At 39.2% G+C, this 26,170-nt stretch overlaps 1 protein-coding gene across 1 annotated transcript in view; it reads right to left on the minus strand.

The window, feature by feature from the left end:
- LOC132825165 (dynein axonemal assembly factor 5-like) overlaps positions 1-26,170 on the minus strand; it is a 122,670-nt gene that overhangs the window by 10,704 nt on the left and 85,796 nt on the right. The window contains exons 8-10 of the mRNA XM_060840189.1: positions 20,000-20,168; positions 7,007-7,154; positions 45-195 (exon numbers count right to left, since the gene is read on the minus strand). Of these exons, the coding sequence (XP_060696172.1) occupies positions 45-195; positions 7,007-7,154; positions 20,000-20,168 (468 nt within the window). The remainder of the gene's footprint in view (positions 1-44; positions 196-7,006; positions 7,155-19,999; positions 20,169-26,170) is intronic.

The raw sequence follows: 26,170 nt of genomic DNA on the forward strand, positions 1-26,170 counted from the left end.
TTGAGATGGCTCGTCTTTGAATCTTTGACCCTTCTGGGACATACCTGCTCCAACGTAATCATCTTGCTATGCAGCAGAGCCCACAGACAGGATACAGCAGTCGTGCGGATTGCAGCTGCTGTCCTCCCAGCATGCCACAGCAGATTAGGCACCAAAATATCTCTTACAAGCATCTCCAGGTAGCTACTGAAATGCCTGAAGCAAAACAGAAGACACTGCAGTTAGCATTGGAAAACAGAGGCAGGATTATTAACTTGTACATGTGGAATTTTTTAATTTTAAAATGCTGTGGGTGGGAAGTCACTGAATTTCTGAACAAATAATTCTATAGTCAAGGTCCAGTAGGACGTGAACAAGGTTTTAGTTTTGCTCAGCTGACTGGCTTTGCTCATTAAGAAATAGATTAATCTTACCAAACAAATTGACCTGCTAAATGATGGAATATTAATCAAATTATGGCTTGCAATTGTGAGTTCAGCATTTTTCTTTGTAATTTTTTTTCTAAAACACACCACATGCTGCGAGCAGCTTGCATTAACAAAAACAGCAGGCTGGGGTGTGGGGGAGAAAAGGTTGCCCACAACTCTGAAAGATTACCATTGTTGTATTAATAAAATGCTTCAAGTTCACAAAAGAATCAACTGAACAAATGGTGACTGTAGAGAATAATCACTAGAATGGCTGACATGTATAGCCTTGTGGAGAATATTACTTGGTGTTCACAAGTTCTAATCACAATTACCCATTAATTGTGGAGAGTTTGCCTTTTTAAGGCATCACCATCAAGAATTATTTCTTCCACCTTTACACAGAAAATTTCATACAATTGTCAGCACTAAGGCAAACCTTGCAGCACTCAGAATTTCAGGGCAAAGGTTTATTTTTCCTCCTTCTCTTTCCCTCCCAATATTTGACCACTCCTGAGTACAGGTACTCTGTTTTGAATCTATTGTAATTTAATTTGTCTCGTGAAGCACCTACTGTTCATTTCTGAATCTAGACAAAGGAAAAGAGCTTGCCAATTTGAAAGTGGATATGCTATGTTTAATTTCTGTGATTAAGATAACCGGAGATGATAGCATTGCAGCAATGCCACTTTGGGCTAGTTATGCAGGTAAGTAGGCTGAAGACATGGAGTAAAAATCACACCACTGCAGTGACTGTGGCCATCCAACCATCATCAATTGTTTAAAACAGCCATCTGATTCACTAATGTCGTTTAGGGAAGGAAATGTGCCATCCTTGTGTGTTCCAGCTTCCAAGTGACTCTAGACCCACAGCAATGTGAGAACTCAGTGGGCCTCTGAAATGGCCAAGAAAGCCATTTAGTTCAAGGGCAATTAGGAATGGGCAACAAGTGGTAGCCTGGGCACCTGTGAGAAACAGTAAATTTTAGCCAATAATTAAAAACCAAAGCATAATTGCTTTACTTCCACATTTCCTAATTATCTCCACTGTAGAAGGTGAGCAAAGGTCATGCTTTGATCTTTTTTTAAAACCTACATTTCTAAAACAAATGGGCAAAGTTTAAAAACAAGTAGTACAGATGGACTGCGGCCTTCAAACTGCTTCATTTTAGTTGAAGATGTTGATCAGGATCCTGTTAATTTAAAAAAAAATTATCTATTGGCAAGGGGAAATGGGATGACTTGTTAAAATAATGTTGTAGATTATCTTAGCTACTGTAAATTTATCATAGCTGTCAAAGTTAGCAGAGTTTTCAGAGGAGGTTATCAAATTCTGATTGGCCTGAAGTCTCCTCAGTTGAAATAGTAAGTTCTTCATTAATTTTTTCAGCTTTGTAGCTGCAGAATATCAGAAAGTCAGGGAAAAACCTCAGGGAAGTGCTATGCAACTATAATAATTGAGTTAGCAGAGTGAGCGAAGGTTATGTACTCAACTCAGAGCCGTCCTCAATTGCAATCTACTGTCTGGCAAGCCATTTATAAACACATTCAAAGGTCCACAGAACTATGCATCAGCAGACCAGAGTATGCTAGCCTATGGTGATTACATTTTGAACATTATTTGCAACAATTGCATGTCTTTCCTCTCACCCAATAGATCTATGGGCACATTATATAGTTATAGAAATAATTACAGGCAAAAATTATCAAATGTTGTTGACATCATTTTGCTAAGTGCCCTGATACTTGAGTCTGAACACTCCCAGACTCCTCAAAAATGTTAAAGATATAGTCTAAGTGCTTGATGTCTCCAATTAACTTCTTTGAAAGTTTCAGGTTAAGAGAAAGCAATCACCAGGTTTCTGTACTTAACAAGAAATACTATTTATTACAAATAAACCAGTTCTAATTGCAGGAAATAAAACAGGAACTATCAACATATTATTGTATGAGTTGAAACTCTAACATCCTTCTTAATCTCCTGCACACACAAACAGGCAGATAAAGATAAACAAACATGGACATTATGGAAAGAGGAGAAGAATCAGTTCAATAGCACCAGTCTTCAAAACTCAATGCAGTAGCCACTTGGACTCCCAAGACATCAGTTGTCCGAACTCCTTATTTCCAGATTCTCTCAATTCTTTGAGGAAGACACAGAGTGGATGGCACACCAATTGCAGCTCACAAGTTAGAGGCAACAGCGCACAGCAACTAACCACTGATGACAAAGATCTTCCAGTATTGTCTGCGATCTAGATTCTACTCTCTCTGTGAACACACAAGCTGCTCTCCTATTCAGGAGTCAGAGAGCTGTTGTCATGCTGATAACTCTGGCATCTACAACTAGTTCCAACTGCACAAACAAATTTGCACATTGTTGCTAGCTGATGCATGCTCTGCAAACGTAATTGCAACTGGACTTGGTGCAAGTTATGGCATGGGCAGAGGTCAGGATGGCTTTAAGTTTACAGGGGAACAGAATGTAAGATGCCAACCATTGGAATGGTCAATTCTAGTGTCAACAAACACAAGAATGAATTCTTTGGTAGTTGAGATGGTGAAAATTAGTAGTCAGAATGATGGTGTGAATGTGATCTGTAATTCATTTCAAAGTCACTAAGACAGATTTGCTGAATCTCTCACTGCAGTTTGGGAGAGAGACAGATTTGGGGTTAGAGAACAGAGTTTGGATAGGGACCAAAAAAAAGGTTTCAGTCTTTCCAATATTTAACTGGTGGAAATGTCTGCTTATTCAGCATTGAAGTCAAGATAACCAATCTGAGAACTTCATAACATTGAAATAGTCAAGAAAGGTTGTGATATTGTGATATCATAATACTGGCTGTTGCCACCAAGTAATCTGAAACTAACTCTGCTGTCAGATTTTGCTGCAAAGGGGCAGTATATAGATGAGAAATTGGATGGAGGCATCAGGGGTCAGGTTGCAAGAGCAGGAAGAGAAACAGTGTATATGATTCTATATGTACAATCTGAAATATAAATGGAGCCACATGAGAGCAATTTCATCCAGTTAGAAGACATGGTGAAAGAGATGGCTTCGTCAATTATGTCAAAGGCTGTAGAGAGAGGTCAAGAAGGACAAGGGGGGAAAGTTTATTTGAATCACAGAGTTGCACAGGCAAACAGTTACTTTGATCAGATTTGGTCTAGTACCGCAGCAGGGGAGAGGAGGAAATCCAATTGCAGCGATTCAAACATGGGGTTCTGGGAAAGATAGGAACAGATCTGGGAGGTGAAAATACATTCAAGAAATTTGACAAGCCAAGTGAACAACTGGATAAGAAGCAAACTGACCCATAATCAATGCATCAATTGTAAATGCTGTGGGCACCTGAGGATTTCCTGAGCTGAAGAATTAAAGGGCAGAAGTAAGCGAGTTTTGACTGACATCAAATTTCTGCACCTGACTTATCAAGATAAATCCTGCTGTGTATATAATAATAAGCAATTTTATGTACAATAGGAGAATAGTTCTTCTTTTGACAGCTGGCATTTTCTTCAGGAAAATAGGTTGTGGGGAGGGTCTCAAGATATGCTGTTTCCATGGAGGATTCCCATTCAGGTCAACTAAAATCATATAAACTCCAGCATAAAGGAAATCATATACAACGGTTTCCTTATTATTAAGGAGCTGTCAATCATCTGCTGCTCTGCTTCCTTCAACAAGATAGGCGTGGTGCAGAAAACCAGGTTTGGGTCATTGAAAACATGCTTGTTGACTTAGGTTGCTTTAACTTAACCTTAACTGTTCCCAATTTCTTTTTATTTCAATGTACCATTGAAGACTGAGTCTTTGATGTTTACTTGGAGGATTGTGGTCCAAAGGGCTGGATTTATTGGCTGCCCTGAATGATTCCTTTGTTTGAGTATTTCTCAACTCTGCCTGGATGGCAGATAACAGCTGAAGCCTCCTCTATGGGAAAGGTGTACAGATTTAGTGTAAAGCAAGCTCATTTTAAAGAAGGTAGAATACACTTCTTGCCCATCTTAAAGAAGGCCGAACACACTTCTAACCATAGGCAAGCGAGAAGACACAGCTGCAGTTGATGCAACAAAGTTCAATAGAAAACTTCTGAACTTTCAGACAAATACTTCAAATTTGAACAGAAGCGCACTTAAAAATAAGATTATTAAATACTGCACAAAAAGAATTTCCTTCTGTTAAGGAGTATTCATAACAATAATTAGTAATATTAACAAGAGGTTAGAAAAAATGATGGATTCTGATTCTAAAGCACATGAACCCGTACAATATATGCAAACCATGCTTGGCTATAACTGTCAATGCTAAAGTAAAAGCTATCCTGTGAGGTAATATAAAGCAACAAAACATGACTAATCATTGCAAAACATAAAATAAACAGACTGAAGGGCTTATCAATTAATGTTATAGACCAGATTGGAGAGATTAGGAGAGTGGCAGTGATCAGGGGGTCATACGATACCAAAGGTAGTTTTTAATCTTTTGTTTCCTAGCTCATTTCTCCCACTTTTTTCCCTTTGTACATACCATGCCTATTTAGTGAAGCAAGGCAGACATTATAAATGTGAAGAAATTAAGACGTCAGCAATACCATGCAACATTTTAATGTGAGTTTTGCTACACCTCATCAATAATGTACACATTTGCATCAGAAAAATGCAATCAGGATGTATAGTGGACTGTATAGTCAGAACATGCCTGTTAAAGCTTTAGCAGCCTTGGCTGACAAGGCAAGCGAGACAAAAATGATTTCTACTGTGTTATGGCCAGTACTGTCCAGAAGATGGCGCTCCCTTATTACAATTGTGTAAGTGACCACAGCTGCTGGCAAAACTACAACTCACTCAAGTTCCATCCAAAATAGCATGTAATTAAAAGTAATTTCTTACAACATAATTAAATACATCATGTGTGATTGATGTAGGATTATCCAGAGAAGGAAACGTTGAATTTAATCCGGTTAATAATGCAACTCCAACTAATACAATTCTACAAGGTGGTCTACATTCAATGACCCATTTCCAATTTTGTCTGTGTGTTTGCATTGTTCAGAGAAACCGTTGATAGGTAAAATGTCCACATCAAAGCACAATATTTGTTTGGCTTTAAACATTTTTCCAACAGGATTTGCACAAGGAAGAAAAACAAAAATGCTTTTTATTTAAGGCCAATCATGTAAAACAAGAAAAAAGAAAACAAAATGAGAGAGAAAACAGAACAAGTGGGTGGGCCACTCAGAAATCATATGATGAACACTTGGAGTCTGGCAGTCTGCACGGCTAAGGAATATCCAGCACCATTAGCATTCATTTGAGACAAAGAATGAGACAGTGTGGCCCTTAGCCATGACAGAGAAATTGTGCACCTGTCATCTGAATCATAAGTCTGTAAAATTCCACAGAAAAGTTGAAAACATCCTGCAGTGACCAAGTCTATTTTCTGTCCCATGGTATGGTTGTTCTCCAATAATGATTTTGATACAGTCATTGCAAAGAAAGCATCAGAAACCTGCTGTCTTTCATGCCAACCAAAGCTGGCAGGCACAATGAAACAATTATACATAAAAATCAACAAGGAAGAAGCAAACTTTTCAAAGTGGAATAGTGTCTCATTGCTTTCATTTCATGAATTAGCTTTACACTGTCACACACCGTAAATTGAAAGCTTGCAAAACTGCTCTTTCAAATGACAATTCTTGGTGTAGAAGGTTGTTTCTTTTCAAGAAGCCATGATGTGGAGGTGCTGGTGTTGGACTGGGGTAGACAAAGATAAAAATCACAGAACACCAGGTTATCGCCCAACAGGTTTATTTCAAAGTACGAGCTTTCGGGGCTGTGCTCCTTCATCAGGTAATGAGTGGGACAGGATCATAAGACACAGAATTTATAACAAAAGGTTAGAATGTCATGTAATTAAAATGATACACAGTATTGAACAAATCTAGATTGCTGTTAAGTCTTTCATCTTTTAGAATGGGTTGCAGGTTTCATTAATATGTAAATCCCAGAACTTCTTTCAAGTCACATTCTCGAGAAAACTTCAGGATTTATAACGAAAGGTGACATCTCAGCTCAGACAATGCATTAAAGATGAGAGGTGAGAGTTACCTGAATAAGGAGCAGCGCTCTAAAAGCTAGTATTTCCAAATAAATTGTTGGACTATAACCTGGTGTTGTGTAATTTTTATCTCTTTTCAAGAAATGCAACCATTTGTTTAATGGCACATCATCATCTTGAAAGAAATTAGCTTGTTGGAATTCCCATGATCAAAATCTCTGACGAGGTGCACACTTCTGAATGAGGTGGTGTGTCTGGCTTCAGAGGAACAAGGGTCTTCAGCTTATTCAAAATCTTAAGATGAGAATGCTGTTTACTCACCTTAAGATTTTCATTGCTTTTTCAACTAATCAATAAAGAAGACATGTCATTGAACGATATCCAATGATTTTCAAGGGATGAATCTAATAATGACTAACCAGACATAAATTTTTCCTTCTCCAACAATAGAAAAAAAACAAAAGTTCCGAATTGACTTAATTCTTACTCAGAAATTTCAAATTTGAATTTAAACATGCTTTTACAATATACCTACCCTTGAGAATTCAGAGTTTCGTTGGCATTAAGCAATAATTTTGATAGCATTGTGAAGATTTTTAAACGCATCTCAGGATCTCTGCTGGGCTGAAGGCAAGTTTTCAAAACTGGAAAAACTTCATGTAATGATTCCCCAAGCACAGGACCTACAAAACACAATGCAGACAATCTCAGTCATTGATTCCACAGAAATAGTGTTTTCAGAGATATTTTGAGTCTACTGAAAAACTAGATAACCACTTTTTTGTGCATAATGGCTACTTTGAAGTAAATGTCTACAAAACTGAAGTCAATTTTATCCAGTTAGCTTTATGTATCTTGAAGCTACTTGAAAACTTAAATTACGGAAACCATGACAAAAAGAATGTTCGTTTTACTTAATTCATTATTTGCTCAACTGTACTAAGTACCTTCTGTGTAACAAATAATCACAGATTTCATTCTGAGTGGTTTTGAAAGTATCCGGTTCCATTTCGGAGCATTGCTAAGCTCAATAGAGTAAACTCACATCTGTGATAAAGCTGTCAGTTTTCAGAGATCCTATCAGTTTCTCACCTCACACAATGACTGTGAATTCTGGATTGTTCTGACCAAACTATAAACCTACAATATAAACAGTGCCAATTGGCAATTTTGTTATTTTGAAATAAAAACTTCCAACTACAGCTTAGCAGGTTAACAAGTGCTTACAAAGAAACTGAATATGAATTCGGCTAGAGGTAAGCAGTTTCATTTAAACCCCTACTCGGCTCCAGCCCTGTGGCAATGCATAGATCATGCAAAGAACTTGTCTGGAACATGCTTTACATAGTGTATTATTATTACAAAACTAGGGCATCGGATTTGATTCTGCAATGAAACAAGTGCAACATTATCTGCATGGACTAGCTACTTGATAAGATGATTTTAAATGAATCCAATTATAAACTATCTTTGAATGTTTTTTGATGGTGGTGGAACTTGTCTAGTAATAAATTCAGATTAACAATATTAAATATTCATCAACTGCACATTGCCGCTGTTAAAGATTAGGCAGACCCTCAAAACATTTTTAAGCAGGTAGGCCAGATTGTAACTTTGTTATTTGTTTTAGGTAAGTATATAGTGGATATTCCCTGACTAAATTAGCTGGTTCAACTGCCAAGTTTTAAACATATAAAATTTATTTACAAAATAATGGAATGAAACACAAAGAACAGAAAACTGAATACTGGATAATTTATCCTATCCAATACCAACTTAATGATGCTGTTCCGAAAATACTTGCAACAATCCCAGTATACACACCCCATAGCACAAAGAGTAAAAATGAATTTACAGCTTACAGTTTTTGAACTCAGAGGGACAGAAGGTGAGAGAGAAGATCTTGCAGCTTTTCCACACACAGCTGCCACTGAACTCCCTGAAGTTCTGAACTGAATTTAAAAAAAACTCTAATCTAAATGAAAGCTAACTAAACAGCTAGCTGGCCGCTCCCCTTTGATTATACTGTTTTTTAAAAGACATGAAAGTCTTAGGCCGGAGGTATTATCTGTTAGGATAAACAAAACTTTCAAATCCAGCTGAGTTGGAACTTTGGGTCATTAGAACTTCTCTGAAAAAAAACTCAAGGACATAGTAACCTAGTAAAAAGAACCAGTATTGTGACATCACAATCTCAGGTCAAGTGTTACTGCTGTCCATTACCTTGCATCACAAGTAACAAAGTACCCAAAAGTAGGTTTTTGCAAATACTAATTCCAGGACATAGGTGACATGAGCTACAATTCTGCACCAGGGACAACTGTCAATAATGCACTGTTCAACTTATTTGTTAAGAATCTTCACAAATTGATCATCACTAACTCCCAATGGAAATTAACATATTCCTTTTGCTTTGAGACAGCAAAAAAATAGTAATTTCAAACACATAGGCCTGAGCTCAAAACTCCACAAATATCCTTTCAACAGTAGCATACAGAACAGGAGACTTCGACTTAAATCAACAGTAGACATACACAATGTACACTGGATAGTAGAAATCACGTCACAACCTTACCAGATGGTAAGTGCTTGTTGAACTTGCCACCTTGTATTAAGTGAATTGGAGAGAGTTTCTATCATCATGGATAGGCCGAAGAAAAGAAATCTAAAACGGAAAATAAAATAGAAATTTCCAGAAAGCTCAGCATGTCTGGCAGCACCAGTGAAGGAAAATCAGAGTTAACGTTTTGGTTGAATTACGCTTCGTCAGAACTGACGGTAGTTAGGAAAACATCAGTTTATATGCTGAAGATAGGATAGGGGGAGGGGTTAAGGAGGAAATGATAGGTGACGATAGCACCCAAAGAGAGAGAGGAGCAGTCTGACAAAGGAGTGGATAACAATCTGGCTTAAGAGGGTGAATAACTATTAATGGGGACTGTTAATGACTAACAATGGGTGGTCTGTAATAGCAGACCAGGTTGTCAGGTGAGGACATGGGAGAGGTCAGGCTCTAAATTTATCGACTCGATATTGAATCTGGAAGACTGCAGGGTCACCGGGTGGAAAATGCTGTTCTTCCAGCTTACAATGAGTTTTGCTGAAGCACTGCAGCAAGCCTGAGATAGAAATGTTGGCCAAGGAACAAGGAACAGGGCACTGCAGCAAGCAACTGAAAGCTCATACCTTTTTGGTGATCAGAACACAGGTGTTCTGCAAAGCAATCACCCAGTCTACACTTTATTTCCCCCATGCAGAAGAGACCACATTGTAAGCAGCAAATACAGTTGACTAAATTACGTGAAGTGCAGGGAAAGCGCTGCTTCACCTGGAAGGTGTGTTTGGCCCTTGGATATTGAGGAGGAAGGAAGTAAATGGACAGGTGTTACAATTTCTGCAGTTGCAGCAGAACGTGCTGAGAGGCTGTCAGAGCTATTGGGGGTGAAAGAAAAGTGGCCCAGGGTATCCGGAGGGAACAGTCCCTGCAGAAGTCTAACAAGGGAGTGGAGGGGAATATATGTCTGGTGGTGGCACCTCGCTTGAGGTGGTAGAAATGGTGGCAAATGATCCTTGGATGTGGATGCTCGTGGGATGGTAGGTGAGGCCAAGGGGTGGGGAGGCGCTGGAGAGAGAGACCCTATCACTTTTGCAGGAAGAAACAGAGAGGGTGAGAGATGAAGTGCAAGAGATGGATCAGACCTAGCTGAGGGCCATCCACAATGGTGCTGGGGAATCCTCAGCTGAGGAAGAAGGTAGACAATTTGGAGGCTCCGAACCTATCCTCATCTATCATTTATTCCTTATCCCCTCCCCCTACCCTATGTTCTGCATATAAACCAATATTTTCCTAGCTTCCATCATTCCTGAGGAAGAGTCACTTTACCCAAAACATTAAGCCTCATTTCTTTTCACTGATGCGGCCAGACCGGCGGAGTTTTTCCATCTGCAGTTCTTTCAGTTTTCATAAAACTAAAAGGACATGTATTTTAGGTTAACAAAATGCAAAATAATTCCAAGTTTCAGAGTGTGGGTAGCAAAATTCTAAGTTAAGAAAGGTGGGGTATGGTCAATCAAATAGAAGGTGCAAACTAGAAAGAGTTGAAGGAGATGGTTGGGAGAGGTGAGAGAAGGATGTTGTTACTTATGGAAACTGAGAAACAGATACGGTAGAAAATACCACAAAGAAACAAAAGACCACCATAAAGCTCAAATCTGACGTTTGCATTTTTTATGAATGAAAAGAAAGAAACTTGCTATCATCATCTGCTCAAATACAAAAGAAATAAAAACGTTACTTTGTTCCTCTATCAAGGGAGTAGATTAACTGGCCCCATTTGCTGTTATTTACCAATTTAATATAATGATGGCAAAATATTCCAAATATGATAAGAGTTGGGTTTGGAGGAGGATATGGAACTCCAGGCGTCCTTTATCCTTTCAGGTGATGCACAAATATTTGCTCTAATTTTAGATCTGAGAACACAGTTTTTGTTTACTTCATTTACACATTGTCTCAGAAGCTTGGTTATACGAAATATCTGCTGTAAACTGTGAAATCATTTTGACTGCATTTCCAACAGGCCACAAACAAGTTATGAAGTTATTCAATTACTGGTCACATCACCAGCACTTCAGCCCTCATTTTGCTTTAACAGCATTTAGTCTCGTCAGTGGAGTACATTGGTTTGCAACTTCAGGTAAATGCAATCGTGCAATTAAATGCAGAAATTTGGGAACAGTTGGCCAAGTTACCCTGCCCCCTACTGCTCGAGTTATTACAAATTTCACTGATTGATTCAATATTGAAACATACATAACATATGAAGTTGAGGGACATGCCCAATAAACACATAGAAGAGTTTTGAGCTGATGCATTCACAAGTAAATAAACTTATGGCGATGTGATACATACTTCAAACAACCTCTCTGAACCAGAAAACTTTAATTTAGAAGAAGTGCAGAGTCTGGTTTCTTTCCAAGTTAGCTTGTGTTCAAAATTTGTAAAAATATTCAATTCTTCCCTATTTTTCCTGCCCGTATCTTATGAATCTTTCTCAAACACATATTTTTACAACCTCTATTTTGCTTTCTGTTCATGATTAGAATCTAATTTATTATTCTTGGTTCATATGTCTCAGCAGAGATTCTTCATATCTGAAAGAGGAAACTTGAATCTCAAGGCCCTCGCTGTTTTGTGCCTTTCTCACAGATGCTACCAGATGTCCAGTGGACAGCGTCATATTGGATCAGACACTGGATTAAACTAAGTCTGTGCTCTACAGCTTGCAAAATATTTGTGGGCAGCTGTCAGTGGGGGAATGGTGCGCACTATTCCTCAACTGCTGACCACAAAATCCAAAACTATTAAAACTAAGAGGCAACAGTTCGTAGTGCTCTGCTTCAGAAGTCCACAAAGGGACTGACTAACATGCTGGATAAGATCTGAAAGTTGGCTAAGACTGATGGAATGAAAACATTCTATCTATGTCAACTGTGAAGGTGCTAAATGAAATGGAAGTTGAAAGATGCAGCTCTTCCAAAAGTCGGCTGCTCAAACTGTAGAAAAAGGTCCCAAGAGCGCACACATCTGTGAGTTAACAGGTTTTCAAGCAACAGCACAGAGTCCTACAGCACGGAAACAGACCCTTCAGTCGAACCAGTCGATGCTGACCACATTCCCAAACTAAACCAGTCCCACCTGCCTGCACTTGGCCCATAGCCCTCCAAACCTTCCCTATTCATGAACCTATCCAAATGTTTATTAAACAATGTAACTGTACCTGCATCCACTATCTTCCCTGGCAGTTCATTCTACAGAAAATCAAGTTGCATTTATAGTGTAGAAAAAAAGACCTTTCGTAAATACATACAGGACCATTTATATATGGGGAGACATGTGTTTGTGTTTCCTGTGATCAGTAAAGTGGTGATGGGCACCTTCATATCTTCATCACAGAGGGGAGAATTTGTAACAGCAGCACAAGCTTATGTCAAAATCAGTAACCAGGTTACTGCAATTGGTGCAAGTGTTATCTAGGGTACAGAGTTTGGTAAGGATTGTGTATAAAAAAGATACAGCTTCTGGGATGCAGGAGTTAAGATTTTCCTGTGGACATTATTGCAACAAGGATCATTGTGCTGCATCAGTTCTATTATATACTTGCCATGGGACAAATAGGTACTCATCCAAGATGTAAAAGAGTAGAAAAACATTTCATGCTCTCAGCAGTGTCTCTAAATTAAAGGAGCAAATAAAGTGCTGTTAGCTTGACTTATTAACGAAAAATAAGTTTGTACATGAATTAGATAAATATTAAACACTTTCTCTCCCTTGCACTCCACGCAAGTATCATAATTGCAAAGTTTACTTTTCTAGTGGTTAGAATTTACATGGGATGCTTAGCCCTGTTTCACTTCCTTCTCCACACATTTCTTTGGTAGCTACTGGGTAAAGTTATTCCCAAGAAAATCTCCAACATTTTACTTAATACTGGGATGCTAAGGCAAGCTTCTTCGCAATATTCTTAACACAGAAATTGCACTACAATGCATTTCACTGCACTGCAATAATAATTCCACTCTTGTTACTGGTTAAAACATACTTCATTAATCCATACCTTTAATCAATGAGAACAATGATTTCCCATTTTAAATGCCTAATTAGAGTACAGAACAGTGTTAGTTGTTTATAGCCTTCAGCATTTAAGATTTTCTGTTTTTGTTAAATTTAAAATCTAAAGTCTCTTTCAGGCTTAGAACAGTTTAGTGCAGTTACTTAATTGGAGAGCTAGCTAAAACTAATTTCTTGAACAACAGGAAAGCAGAGCTGACTCGCTGAAATCACCTGGAGTATAAATATCAGGTTAGGAGAATGCAAACAGCAACAAGTGCAGCTGACAGACTGGAAGCCTCAAGAGATCGCTAACTGTGGGAATTTGATGAATTTAAAGCGGGGGGGGAGCGTTTACAGACAGTGTCCTGTATTTCCTTTCTTAGTCGTTGTGGAGGACACCTAGCTGCTAGGAACCAGCACAAACTAATTTTGAAAATCAGTGCAAACACAACAGTGACGTAATAGGCATGTGGTAAGTGCTGCCTAAGTATGCTGGGGTCACCCAAGTGAGACTGCTTCTAGAAATAAAAAAAACTTGAACATAGATACGTAAATTAGTTCAGAAGAATGGTCACTTGACATGAAATGAGAACTTTGCTTTGTCTCCACAGGTGCTGCCAAAACTGCTGAGATTTTCCAGCAAATTAGGTGTTTGTACCTAAACTAGTTACCTATTTAATTAAATAGCATATAAACACTGCAATTGTAAGTACAGTAGTGCTTCGACTTACGAACTTAATCCGTTCCGGGACCCGGTTTGCAAACCGAAAAGTTCACGAACTGAATCAATGTTTCCCACTGTTCAGATACCGGAAGGATGCTTGGACGTAGCAACGAACGCTGTTTACAGCGTACGCGCCAAAGACGAACTGAATGAGATCACGTGAGGCCAGAGAGCTTTTGCGTTCAACAAGCGCGTAGCAAAGCAGAACAATGAAACCACGTGGTCGCACACGGGCTTTTTGTGTTTGTACCTTGAATTTCGTACGTAAGTTGAAGCAAAATTTTACGTACAATCCTGTTCGTAAACCGATTTGTTCGTGAATGGGGTCGTTTGTATGTCAAGGCGCTACTGTATTTGTTTTAATCACTCACAGATGTGAGTGTCATGGTCAGAAGGCAGTTAAGAGAAACCCCCATTGCTGTGGGTCAGGATTCACACGTAGGCCAGACAAGGCCAGGATGGCAGATTCGCTTCCCAAAAGGACATGAGTGAACTCGATAGATTTTTCCCACAATTGACAAAGGTTTCACATTCAATTTGACTCGTTTCCAGATCTTTTAAAAATGAAATCAATATCACCACTTGCTATCTCTCAGAACATTACCCGAGTCTCTGATTTCATAGTCTAGCATTGAAACCACTAAATCATCACCTCTTTTATAGACTTGATAAATAACAGCAATTAAATAGGAACATAAAATTTTGGAGGACTAGGCCATTTGGCCCTTCAAGCTGGCTCTGCTACTGAATATGATCATGGCTGATCATCCAATTCAGTACCCTGCTCCTGCTTTCTCTTCCTACCTTTTGATCCCTTCATACCTAAAAACCATATCTAACTCCTCCTTGAAAACAATGTTTTGGCCTCAACGGCTTTCTTTGACAGAGAATTCCAAAAGCTCACCACTCTCTTGGTAAAACCACTTCTCCTCATTTCAATTTTAAATGGCACATCTTTAAATTATGACCTCTGGTTCTGGACTCGCTGGTCATCAGGAACATCCTGACTGCAGTTACCCTGTCTAGTATGGTTATATTGTTTTAGGTTTCTGAGATCCCCCCCACCCCCCACCCATCTGGTTTGGATGGAGATGAGGAATAGCAGGGAAAGGAAATCATTTGTGCAAGTAGTCTACAAGTCCACAGTGTCAGACTAAGCATACAATTAGATAGATTGGATGTTTGTAGTTCATAGAATGCTTTCAGAATAGTTTATTTGAGCAGCACATTCTGGAAATAGTCAGACAGCAGGTTATACTAGACGTGGCATTGTGTAACGTGACAGGATTAAGTAAAGACAGCCATAGGAAGCAGCAACCAAATTATGATTAGATTTTGTATCCAGTTGAGATGGAGAAGAGGTGAAGACTAGCATTTTAAACTTAACAAAGCACACCAATGTGGGCATGAAAGCTCAGCTCACTGAAGTGCACAGGGATACTGGACTACAGCATAGACCAACAGAGGAGCAACAGCAATTATTTAAGCATATATTTCATGGTACTCACAGTAAGCATATTCCTACCATAAAGAAAAATTCTAAAGGAATGACTCACTATCCATGGTCCTTGAGTGAAGAAAACATCAAACTTGAGAAAAAAGCTTATACCTGTGCACAGGTGAGTAGAAGATCAGATGATTGTCTGTCATTCTTTGTTTGCTCAATGATTTAAAAAAATCATGAGAAAGGAACTAGGAGTATGACAGGAAACAAGCTAGACATGAGCAAATGAGTAGAATAGGTACAGTTGGTTCTGCAGTGATGCATGTTTCTTCAACACAAGTCTTCTTTAAAGCAACTGAAGAATTTAGACTGCTATTTGTAGAACACGACCTTTCCTTACCTAGGTTGGCTACAATGTAATTCCAGCCACATTAGTTTAAATTAAGCAGCTATTGCATAATTTTCCTATAATGTGGAATCAAACGAAAATGGGACTGTCGCATTATGTCAGAACTAACTGTATGTGAAAAGGCGAAGATTAAAGTTAGTGCATGTTGGGTCAAGAATGAGAATGGAGAATTAACAGATAAAAAGGAATGGAAAACAAAATGAACAAATATTTAGTTTCTGTTTTTATTATAGTTCCCATATAAAGCATTTCAGTAATAGCTGTTAGGGGAAAGTGGAAGGAAGAGAAGAGCTCGATAAAATTACAATCACCAGGGAAGTGGTAATGAGCTAAGTGATGGATCTGCAGGCTGATAAGCACCGGGTCCTGATGTCAAGAATGTGGAGCTGGAAAAGCACAACAGGTCACGCAGTATCTGAGGAGCAGGAGAATCGCTGTTTTGGGCATAAACCCTTCATCAGGCTTACGCCCAAAACGTCGATTCTTCTGCTCCCCAGATGCTGCCTGACCTGCTCTGCTTTTTCAGCACTACACTGTCAACTCTGACCTCCAGCATCTGCAGTCCTCATTTTCTCCAACCAGGTGCAGATGGACCTCATCCTTGGATCTTAAAAATGAGGCTAATATAACAAGCTTTGGTGTTCACTTGCCAAAATTTCCAAGATTTTGGAAAGGTTCCAAAAGACGAGAAATGAGCAAGTAACACCCTCTATTCAATGAAGTAATGCACTAATCAGGAATCCCTGGCCCATTTAGCTTGACATCTGGTTGTGGGCAAGGATTAGAATTGTTTATTGAAGAGGCAAGAGCAGGGCATTTAGGAAAAACTCAGCGTAATTGGGAAGAGTTGGTATGCAATTTTCTAAGGGAAATCATGTTTATCCAATTTATTGGTGTTCTTTGAAGGAGTAATAAGTGCAGTTGGATAAAGGGGAACCTCTACATGCACTTTCCTTGGATTTCCAAAAAGCATTTATGAGATAACACTTCAAAAGGTCATTGCATAAATCAAAACTTCGTGGTGTAAAGCACACCAGATCAGCATGGATAGATGATTAGCTGGCTGGCAGGTTGGCAGAAAACAGAGTAAAATGGGTCTTTTTCAGATTGGCAGGATGGGATGACCCTGTATTGGGGTCTCCAATTTATGCGATTCATTACTGATTGTGATTTGGGGAGCTAAGGTATGGTAAATAATTTTGCAGATGACAAAGTTAGGTAGAAATTGCATTGTGAAAAGGTATCAGAGGTTGCAGATGGTAATGTAAATAGTTCAATTGAGCAAGGAGGCAAAATCTGGCACAAGGAGTACATGGCAGAAAAATATAAATTGCTCAATTTGGTAGGAAGAATGAAACATGGGACATTGTTCAATTTCTGCTGTGCTTCTCCATTTATTTAATAAACAGAGGGATCACCTGCGCTTCTAGCATGTCAGGAAAAAAAGTGTACACATACAGCAAGTAATTAGGGTAGCTAATAGAATGCTATCCTTCATTATGAGAGGAATTGAACTTAAAAGGAAAGATATTATGCTTCAGTTATAGCTGTAAGACAGTGGGTACTTCCATAAACCTGGAGTGCTATAATATTCTAGGCCAACCCTCCATGAAAGAGGATATTAGACAGAGAACTACCAACCTGAAGGCAGCTCCTCAGATCTGTCACATTTTGTCTGATGGTATTAGCCCCATCTGCCCTCTCTCTCTCCCTTTAGTGTGACACTATCATTGCAAGGGCTGCACTTTCTCTGTGAGTGAGCTGCTAGTGTGATGAGATGGACAAATACAAACACCTCCCTACGAGCCCTGCAAGACACTGAGAGTTACCTCTCAGGAGGACTTTGCTTGTGCCACATACTGAGAATCCCTGGCTTGAGTATGTAGACCCCAGGAATGGGGAAGATGTTGGCTCTTGTAAACCCTCGACATGACTTCCATGATTTGTCAGTGCAGGGCAGACTGTGTGACTGTCTCAGGCCTGATATCCTGCCGCTGAACAGATGGGACAAAATGTGCATTCCTGAACATTGGAGTTTTTACTACACTGCTCAAAGACTACTCCCATGGTTGGCTAGGTCACAAGAGGGAGTACAGGAAAACACATTACACTGATGCAGTGGAGAAACAAACATCCTAAAGGAACAGCAGCATCTCATTGTGAGTGAATGAAGAGTCACTTCAGAGGATCATTACATTTCATCGTGGAAAATGACACAACATCAAACATAACATTGCTGAGGCCTCTTTTGGAGTATTCTGTCCAGTTCTAGTCACCCTAATATAGGAAGGACATTACTAAATTAGAGAGGGCTATGAAAAGATTTACCGGGATGTTACTAGGAATAGAGGGTTTGTAAAAATAGAATGGGGGGATATGGACTAAATGCAGACAGATGGGAGTAGTTTAGTTTGGGAACATGGTCAGCATTGACTTGTTGGATAGAAGAGTCTGTTTCCATGCAGTATGACTCTACAGCACTGGTAAGATCATATCTCAGATATTCACTGAAATTTTGGTATCTTTACTTAAGGAAGGATTGATAAATGCAATCAAAGTAATGGAATCAGGTGATCATACAAAATTTTGTTTTTTTGGCACAGGGGCAGAAGAAGGTTACTAGATTGATACCTGGAACAAGCAAGTTGTCTGATGACAAAGGATTGGACAAATTGGGCTTGTTTCTGCTGGAGTTCAGAAGAGCAAGTGGTGTGACTCGAGACTAAAATCCTGAATGGACAAGGTGATTGTGGAGAATGCTTCCTCTTGCGGTCGAGTGAGTGAATGAAATGTGTGTTTGGAGGAGGAGGGGTAGGGGCGGTTGGTTGGTTCACTACTTAAAAGCAGAGGTTGCCCTTTTAGAACACAAATGAGGCAAAATTCTCTCACATGACTATGTAGCATTGGACCATTCTGCTTTAGAAGGCAGTGGAAATGAGGTCTTTGAAAATTTATTTAATACGAAGATATAATGATTCCCTTGACTAACATGAAGCGAAGGCTATCGAGGGTCAGTGGAAATGTGGAATTCAAAACAGAGATCAGTCATGATCTTACTGAATGGCAGAGCAGCCTCAATGGGATCAAGTTGCTTATTTCTACTATTAATAGTTTTACGTGCAATTAGGCTAACTCGTTCCTATGAAATCGGCTTTTCAATTCAAGAACACATTAAATTAAAATTAACCCAATTGTTCAATTAGGATTGAATTGAAGAGGCATGAAATATTGTGATTTTTGGCTCATCAGAAGATCTGAAAAATAAAGTCAAACTGAATGTCAAGATACGGGATTTGTTTGAAAATAACTGCTTTGGTTCTGGAAAATGAAACTAGTAAAAAGGAAATCTTATCACAAACCATATGAAAAGAACATTGCTGGTGGATACTGGAAACAGGAGAATATTCAGGTGATCATACAAAATTTTGTTTTTTTTGGCATTATAGCAATCTAGGTAGGGGCAGAAATACTAAAGGCAACTGAAAACCAGTCTTTCTTGGATGCTGTAATCATTAACAAAGCCCAACTGGAAAAGAGCATCCTTTAGTGTTGAACACTAAAATAGAGGCTCTACTTGTGGCATATATAGACTAGTCCCAGTTCTGCAGACCCATCCCTGCATCTGCTTTATAGTTTTTTTAAAAATGAACCTTTTTTTATATTCAATGTGTTCAGACATGTGGGGAATTACACAACAGGTAGGATTTGTACCTAGGCCTTTTGGTCCAGGGGTAGGGACTCTATCTCTGTGCCACAACTGCCCTAGGTCTGCTTCCTAAAGGGGTTCAGTTGATGAGTTCCAGCTAGGCACGCCATTGCCAGTTACCAAGGAAATCAACACACAGAGCTCCACAGGGAGATTTATTAGCGATTCCCTTTGGGCCTTAAAGGGGTTATCACAGATGTGATGTTAATTTATTTCAAGTAGGAAAAGATTGCAGTTGAGAGATTAAAACATTGAGATTTTCCCATCTAAATCCCACTCCCCATAAGAGGTTTGACAAATAGTTTGGAAAGGAAAACAGTTAAGTTGTAAATAATAAAGAAAATTATCATTTTATTTATATAGGACTCTGATCAGTATACTAATTCCTGAAATGAGAAAAATATCTGATGAGGGAAGGTCAAACAGATTCAGCCCATATTTTACACAGCTTAGGAGAGCAAGAGGTGATCTGATTGAAGCATATACAATTTTTATTTAAGGATACAGCTTGACAATCTAAAATATACTCTGCTTTCTCAAGTACACAGGAAACTTCACATGCAGCAAATGTAATAAAAGATGTCTCTGTAATATATCAGTGATGTAAAATGTAAAAGACTGATATTTCTTACCTGATTGAGTTATAATAGTTTCAAACTGCAAGTGCTGCACAGAGTAGTTGGTCCACTGGTGTTGTGTGTCAGCCACCCATCCAATCAGTTGCTTTATGTGTTGTCTGTACAGATGCAAAAAATTGTCGAAGTTCTGTGCTGCAGCCAAGGAAGCCAAGGTCTTTTCTACCTGCAACCAGTCCACAGGCTTCATTTTGCAGTATGTAAACAGCTCACTGTAATGGCATAAATAATTCACAAAAACAGAGTAGAGTCTTTACAGGAGACTGTCGTTTCGGGCAAAAGCCCTTTATCGTCGATTTCGCTGCACTTTGGATGCTGCCTGAACTGCTGTGCTCATCCAGCACCACTAACCCAGAATCTGGTTTCCAGCATCTGCAGTCATTGTTTTTAACCTCTTTACAGGAGACTTCTCACTGCAGAGCCAATTTGCCTACAATATCTGATATCTATTGCCAGTAAACAAACTGGGTGTGTCAAGTCTCAGTATTTGAAGAAATGATGCCAAAGCTCCTCCTTGTGACAGTTGCAGAGTCAACAGATCAGCATAAAAGGGGATTTCAATAAAGAATCAATCCTGCATTATTTCAGAGAATAGAATGAAGAAATGAAACAAACTTATGTCTGCACGGACTACAGTTTACCTAGACAAAGTAGTTAAGGACAGTCTTAAACTAAAAGCAAAAGCATTTACAGATGCAAAACTCAGTGACAGCCTTGAAGAATGGGATAAATTCAGAATCCAGCAAAGGCCAACTAAAAAGAAAAAAAAGGGAAAAAAAGCCTATCACAGCAAACTAGTGAGGAATATTAAAACTGGCAATAAGGGTTTCTTTAAATATATGAAAAGGAAGAGAGGGGTGACCAGATGCCCCTTAGAAAAGGATCTGGGAAGAGAATTATGGGAAACAAGGCGATGATAGAGGAGTTAAATAGATAGCTTGCAACAGTTTTTTTTGGTGGATGATATTTCGAACATCCCATTAATCCCAAAGAATACGGGGGAGGAATTAAGTACCATCACTAGAGAAGTAAAATAGATAACTAATAGGGCCAAAGGCAGATAAGTCCCCTGGCCTGATGGCTTACATAATTGAATCCTAAAAGATGTAGCTACAATGATAGTGAATGAGTTGGTTGTAATTTTCAAGACATCCTTGGACTCTCCAGAAGTATCAGTGGATATTTGGAAAATTGTCTGTAATAAGACCCCCTCAAAATGGGGAGGCAAAAAGCTGTTAACTATAGGCTGATGAGCCTCACATCTATTATTGGAAAAATATTGGAATCAATTATTAGGACAGGTAACAGCGGAACATTTGGAATATCATAATCTAATCAAGCAGAGTCAGCATGACTTCATGTAAGGGAAATCATGCCTGAGAGCTCAACCAGAATAGATTCAGGGGAAACCAGAATGTATGTTGTACTTGGACTTAAGGAAGCCTTGATAAGCTAACTTACAAAAGTCATAAGATGGTGTTGGGAGGTAGCACACTGCCACAAACAGTGAACTGGTTAATGAGCCAGAAACAGAGAGTGGGGATAATGGGATCTTCTTCAGGTCCATGACCTGTGACAATCCACAGGGATTGTTTAAAATATATATTAGTGACTTGGAGGAAGGAAACAAATGTTCTGTAGCCATATTTGCAGATGACACAAAAGTAAATGGAAAGGCAAGTTGTGAGAGGGATACATACAAATTACAGAGAGATATAAATAGGTTAAGTAAGTGGGCAAAAAGTTGGCAAATAGGGTATAATATGGCAAAATGTGACATTATTCATTTTGGAAGGGAGAACAAAAGCACAGCGTATTACTTAAATGAAGAAAAACTGCAACAGACTGCAAGGGACTTGGGTGTACTGAAGCACAAAACACAAAGCTAGGACACAAGTGCAATAGGTAATCAGGAAAGCTAATGGAATGCAGGCTCCTATTTCAAGGAGGTTGGAGTAGGAAAGTCTTGTTGCAATTGTACATGGTGTTGGGGAGGTCACATCTGGAACATTATGAGCAGTTTTGACCTCCTTATTTAAGGAAAGATATTACTTCATTGGAGACTATTTGGAAAAGGTTCACGAGGATGCCCTGGTATGGAGACTGTCGTATCAGCAAAGGCTAAACATATTGGGGCTCTACTCATTTAGAAGAATGAGAGAGGATCGCATCAAAACATATGAATGTTTTCAGGGGCTTAACAGAGTAAATGCAGGGAAGATGTGTCCCCTTGTGGTGCAGTCTAGGGCCAGATGGTATAACCTCAGAATAAAGGGATTCCAAGTGGTGTGAGGAGCAATTTCTTCTCTCAGGGGGTCTTTGAAACTCCTTTTCACAGAGAGCTGTGGGGCAGAGTCATTCTGTATATTTAAGGCTGAGATAGAGGAAGCCCCATCAGTATGGAATAAAGAGGTATGGGAAAAAGGCAGGAAAATGAACATGAGGATTGTTAGATCAGACATGATCCTTTCAAATGGTGTAGCAGGTTTGAGGGGTCAAACAGCCTACTCATGTTCCTATTTCTTGGGATCTTATGGTCTCAGTCCATTGAGAGAAAAAAAGTGAATTCTACATGTACATTTGGCTGATATATGGAATGGACTGCTTCAAAAGGGTGGAAGTAACACATTAATAAAATTCAAAAAGGGAATTAGATGTATGCATCTAAAAGAAAAAAAACTGCAGTGCAGGAAAAGTACAGACAAGTTAGACTAGTTGGACTACTCTTGCAAAGAGCCAGTACAGCCATGATGAGTTGAATGGACCCTCTGTGCTAAATGATTCTATGCAATACATTTTATCAGACACAGTGATTTATGCTTGTGCTGAATGCATTGTTTACACCTATCTCAACAGCCGTCTGCTCCAGCTGCAGAAAAAGCATCAAGGTTGAAGTTAGATAATGAATTACAACATGCTTAAGAACAGTCGAGAAACATTTTACTGTATGTACATGTACTTTAAAAAGCTTGATTTTAAAATCATAACCTGCGCAAAAAGGAATTTATGTTCATTAAGTGCAGTGTTGACATTCAAAATACGTTTCTTCTGTCGACATGAAACATTCCTGTTACAGATACCATGTTGTGACATGAAGCATAAAACTCTCACAGTTCTTTTTTTGACATGTGCCTTCACTTTGAAGTCTCATAATGATCACCAACTATTACACCAACGTACTGCTTCTACTTTCCACACCATCCAGCCTCACAGCTTTTCAGAGACAGACTGCCAATTTGTGCCAAATTACACAAAATTTTGTGCTGTGGCCGTGTTCCCATTAGGAAATAGATGGAGACTGCCCAAAATTATTTCACTTCCAAGCTCTTACAGCAGGTACAAAGAACAGACTTCCACCTCATCTTTACGGGTTGGATTCAAAGATGAGATGAGAATGTAACAATTGTGCTTCTGAAAACCTCAAATGCTCAAGTGTTTCAAAACTTCGATTTGCCTCTGATTTCCCAGAAGATTAAACCATTCTGCGATGTAGGCACATTGCTTATATTCCACCAAGTAAGAGATTACAAACCAACAGACCTCCCCCATTGTCCCAGAATGCACTTTTCACCCTGTTCTCACATTAGGGGAAAGAGATTACGAGAATTAGTAGAAAGGGCATATGCCCAAAACATTGATTCGCCTATTCCTCGGATGCTGCCTGACTTGCTGTGCTCTTTCAACACCACACTCTTGACTCTGATCTCCAGCATCTGCAGTCTTCACTTTCTCCGAGTTGATTTTAACCCTATTGTGATGCCTCTTCCAAGGATGCCTATACCTTGAAGAAGTTCTCCTCCTCCCTCTAGTAGGATCTCAGTGGGTTTCTCTCTCACTGCAACCCCCAGGTCATCTGCTCTGCTCTGAAGCTCTTCAGCCATGTCCTGAAGCAGACTCGCTACCACAGCCACATCTCCTCAGTGCCTGCCTATGGAACCGACTGATTCTGGTTTGTGAGACAGAAGGATGCAGGTTTAAGTCCCACTCCAGGGACCTGAGCACAAAATTTAGGTCAGTATTACGCAACCACTGCACTGTCAAAGGTGACGTCTTGTAGATGACTCCGGTACTGTGACAGATGTTAATTCAGCCATTTGTGGGAGACCATTATGCAAATTGGCTTTGTTTCCTGCCATTTTAACAGTGACTAGACTTTAGAAAGTATCATCTGGCCGTAAAGTACTTTAGAAAGTTCTGACGTTAAGAACATGCTGTATAAATGTAAGCTTTCCTAATTAAAAGAGGCATTAAAATCACACAGAATCAGGAAGGTGGGAAGGAAGAAACATGGGAAGTAACAGTGAACAATGCTCATTAGAAATTTGATTGCTTCAAACTCATTTCACATTGATACCAACTGCCTTTTGCACCACTTATCTGGGTTGGATTCAAAGTCAGGTTCCAGAGTTCAAATGATTTTGCACTAACTCAAGGGCACACACAGAAATTCGTTTCTGAGAATGCTATCTGAGAAAGGTTGGTACATTGAGGACTACAAAGGCAATACTGAATCTTAACAATTAAGGCAGATCAGCGCTGACCTCCTGAATAGCAGTCAATCTAAAGCTCCTGCATACATAAACACTTTGGTGTGACATTTCAAAACAAGGGCATAGTTTTTCAATGATTTGAGAAAAGTCGGATTAATATATAACCCAGGTGGGACAAACAACCTCCAGTTCATGATAAAGGACAATAGATAATAGACAATAGGCGCAGGAGTAGGCCATTCAGCCCTTTGAGCCTGCACTGCCATTCAATATGATCATGGTTGATCATTCCTAATCAGTATCCGCTTCCTGCCTTATCTCCATAACCCTTGATTCCACTATCTTTGAGAGCTCTATCCAACTCTTTCTTAAATGAATCCAGAGACTGGGCCTCCACTGCCCTCTGGGGCAGAGCATTCCACACAGATGAAAATTATTCCGAAGATATTTTTCAAGATTCTCTCCACGCAAATTAAACAATTACAGAGCAACCAATGTGGCAAGTTAAAGGTTCAAATGTCCAATTCTACATAACTGCCACAATTGGTCGTGTACACCAAATCAATGGTTGGATATGGCAATGAAGCTAGTCAACTGTATTTTGATGAATGGGGTACAGTAGCACCCAAGAAAAGAGTGAGCAAGAACCTTAGTGTTCTCGTACGTTGTTTTTTCTGTCCCTGATCAAGTGTCTCCTTTAAACAACTAGACCAAAAAGAGGTCAGCCCCCCTCTTGCACAAAATCATTTCAATTCAACATGAAAAACTCTGATTTATTCCATCCATTCTTCAATCATGTCAGGAAACAGAACAAGTTGAAAATAACTATTTCTTCTCAACCCCTCCCCTTGCCCAAAGCTAAATAGAAACTGAGCACTGTTGCTTCACTTTTTTAAAAAAAATGAATATTGAGAATCAGGAGCTACAACTATTGCTCGGGATCAGTGAATACATCTTTTTTCTGAAATACTTTAATGACTACATGAATATACTCATTGGATGAGAAATCAAACATAACGTTCACAATCAAAGAAATTCAGAAAACATTTGTAAATAGTAAAAGGTGCCTAAATATTAATTATTACAACATTTTGCATATGCTGTCGAAAAGATAAACACTGAAATCCCAAATCACAAACAGCTGCAACTCTAGAAGCTACCACTGCTCTATTTCAATCCTCAGAATAGTTGAAAACTTAGGAACTTTACGTAACCATAAATGCACATAATACACCCTCTGAATTAATTTGAGGATTTCCACCAGTACTAATTTGTCAAAACCATTCAATTGAGATAATTTGGTCTAGTGTCTAGCACTGATTTTGCATTACTCTTGTATGAGAAGTCTTAACAGCGACATTGTTCCTCTTTATATTTTGGGTAGGTGGGACATCTACGAACAGGATAGTGTACACCTGAACCAGAGGGGCACAAATATCCTGGGGATGAAATTTGCTAATGCTCTTCAGGAGAGTTTAAACTCATTCAGCAAGGGGATGGGATCCTGAATTGTAGCTCCAATGTCCAGGAGGTTGAATGGTGAGGTCAGAAATATAGTTTCAAGGTCACAAGAGTGCACCAGTAAGCAGGAAGGTGGTTTGAAGTGTGTCCAATTCAACACCAGGAACATCCAGAATAAGGTTGGTGAAACTGCAGCATAGGTTGGTATATGGGATTT

This window comes from Hemiscyllium ocellatum, chromosome 20, assembly GCF_020745735.1.
Source record: "Hemiscyllium ocellatum isolate sHemOce1 chromosome 20, sHemOce1.pat.X.cur, whole genome shotgun sequence".
Classification (NCBI taxonomy): Eukaryota; Metazoa; Chordata; class Chondrichthyes; order Orectolobiformes; family Hemiscylliidae; genus Hemiscyllium; species Hemiscyllium ocellatum.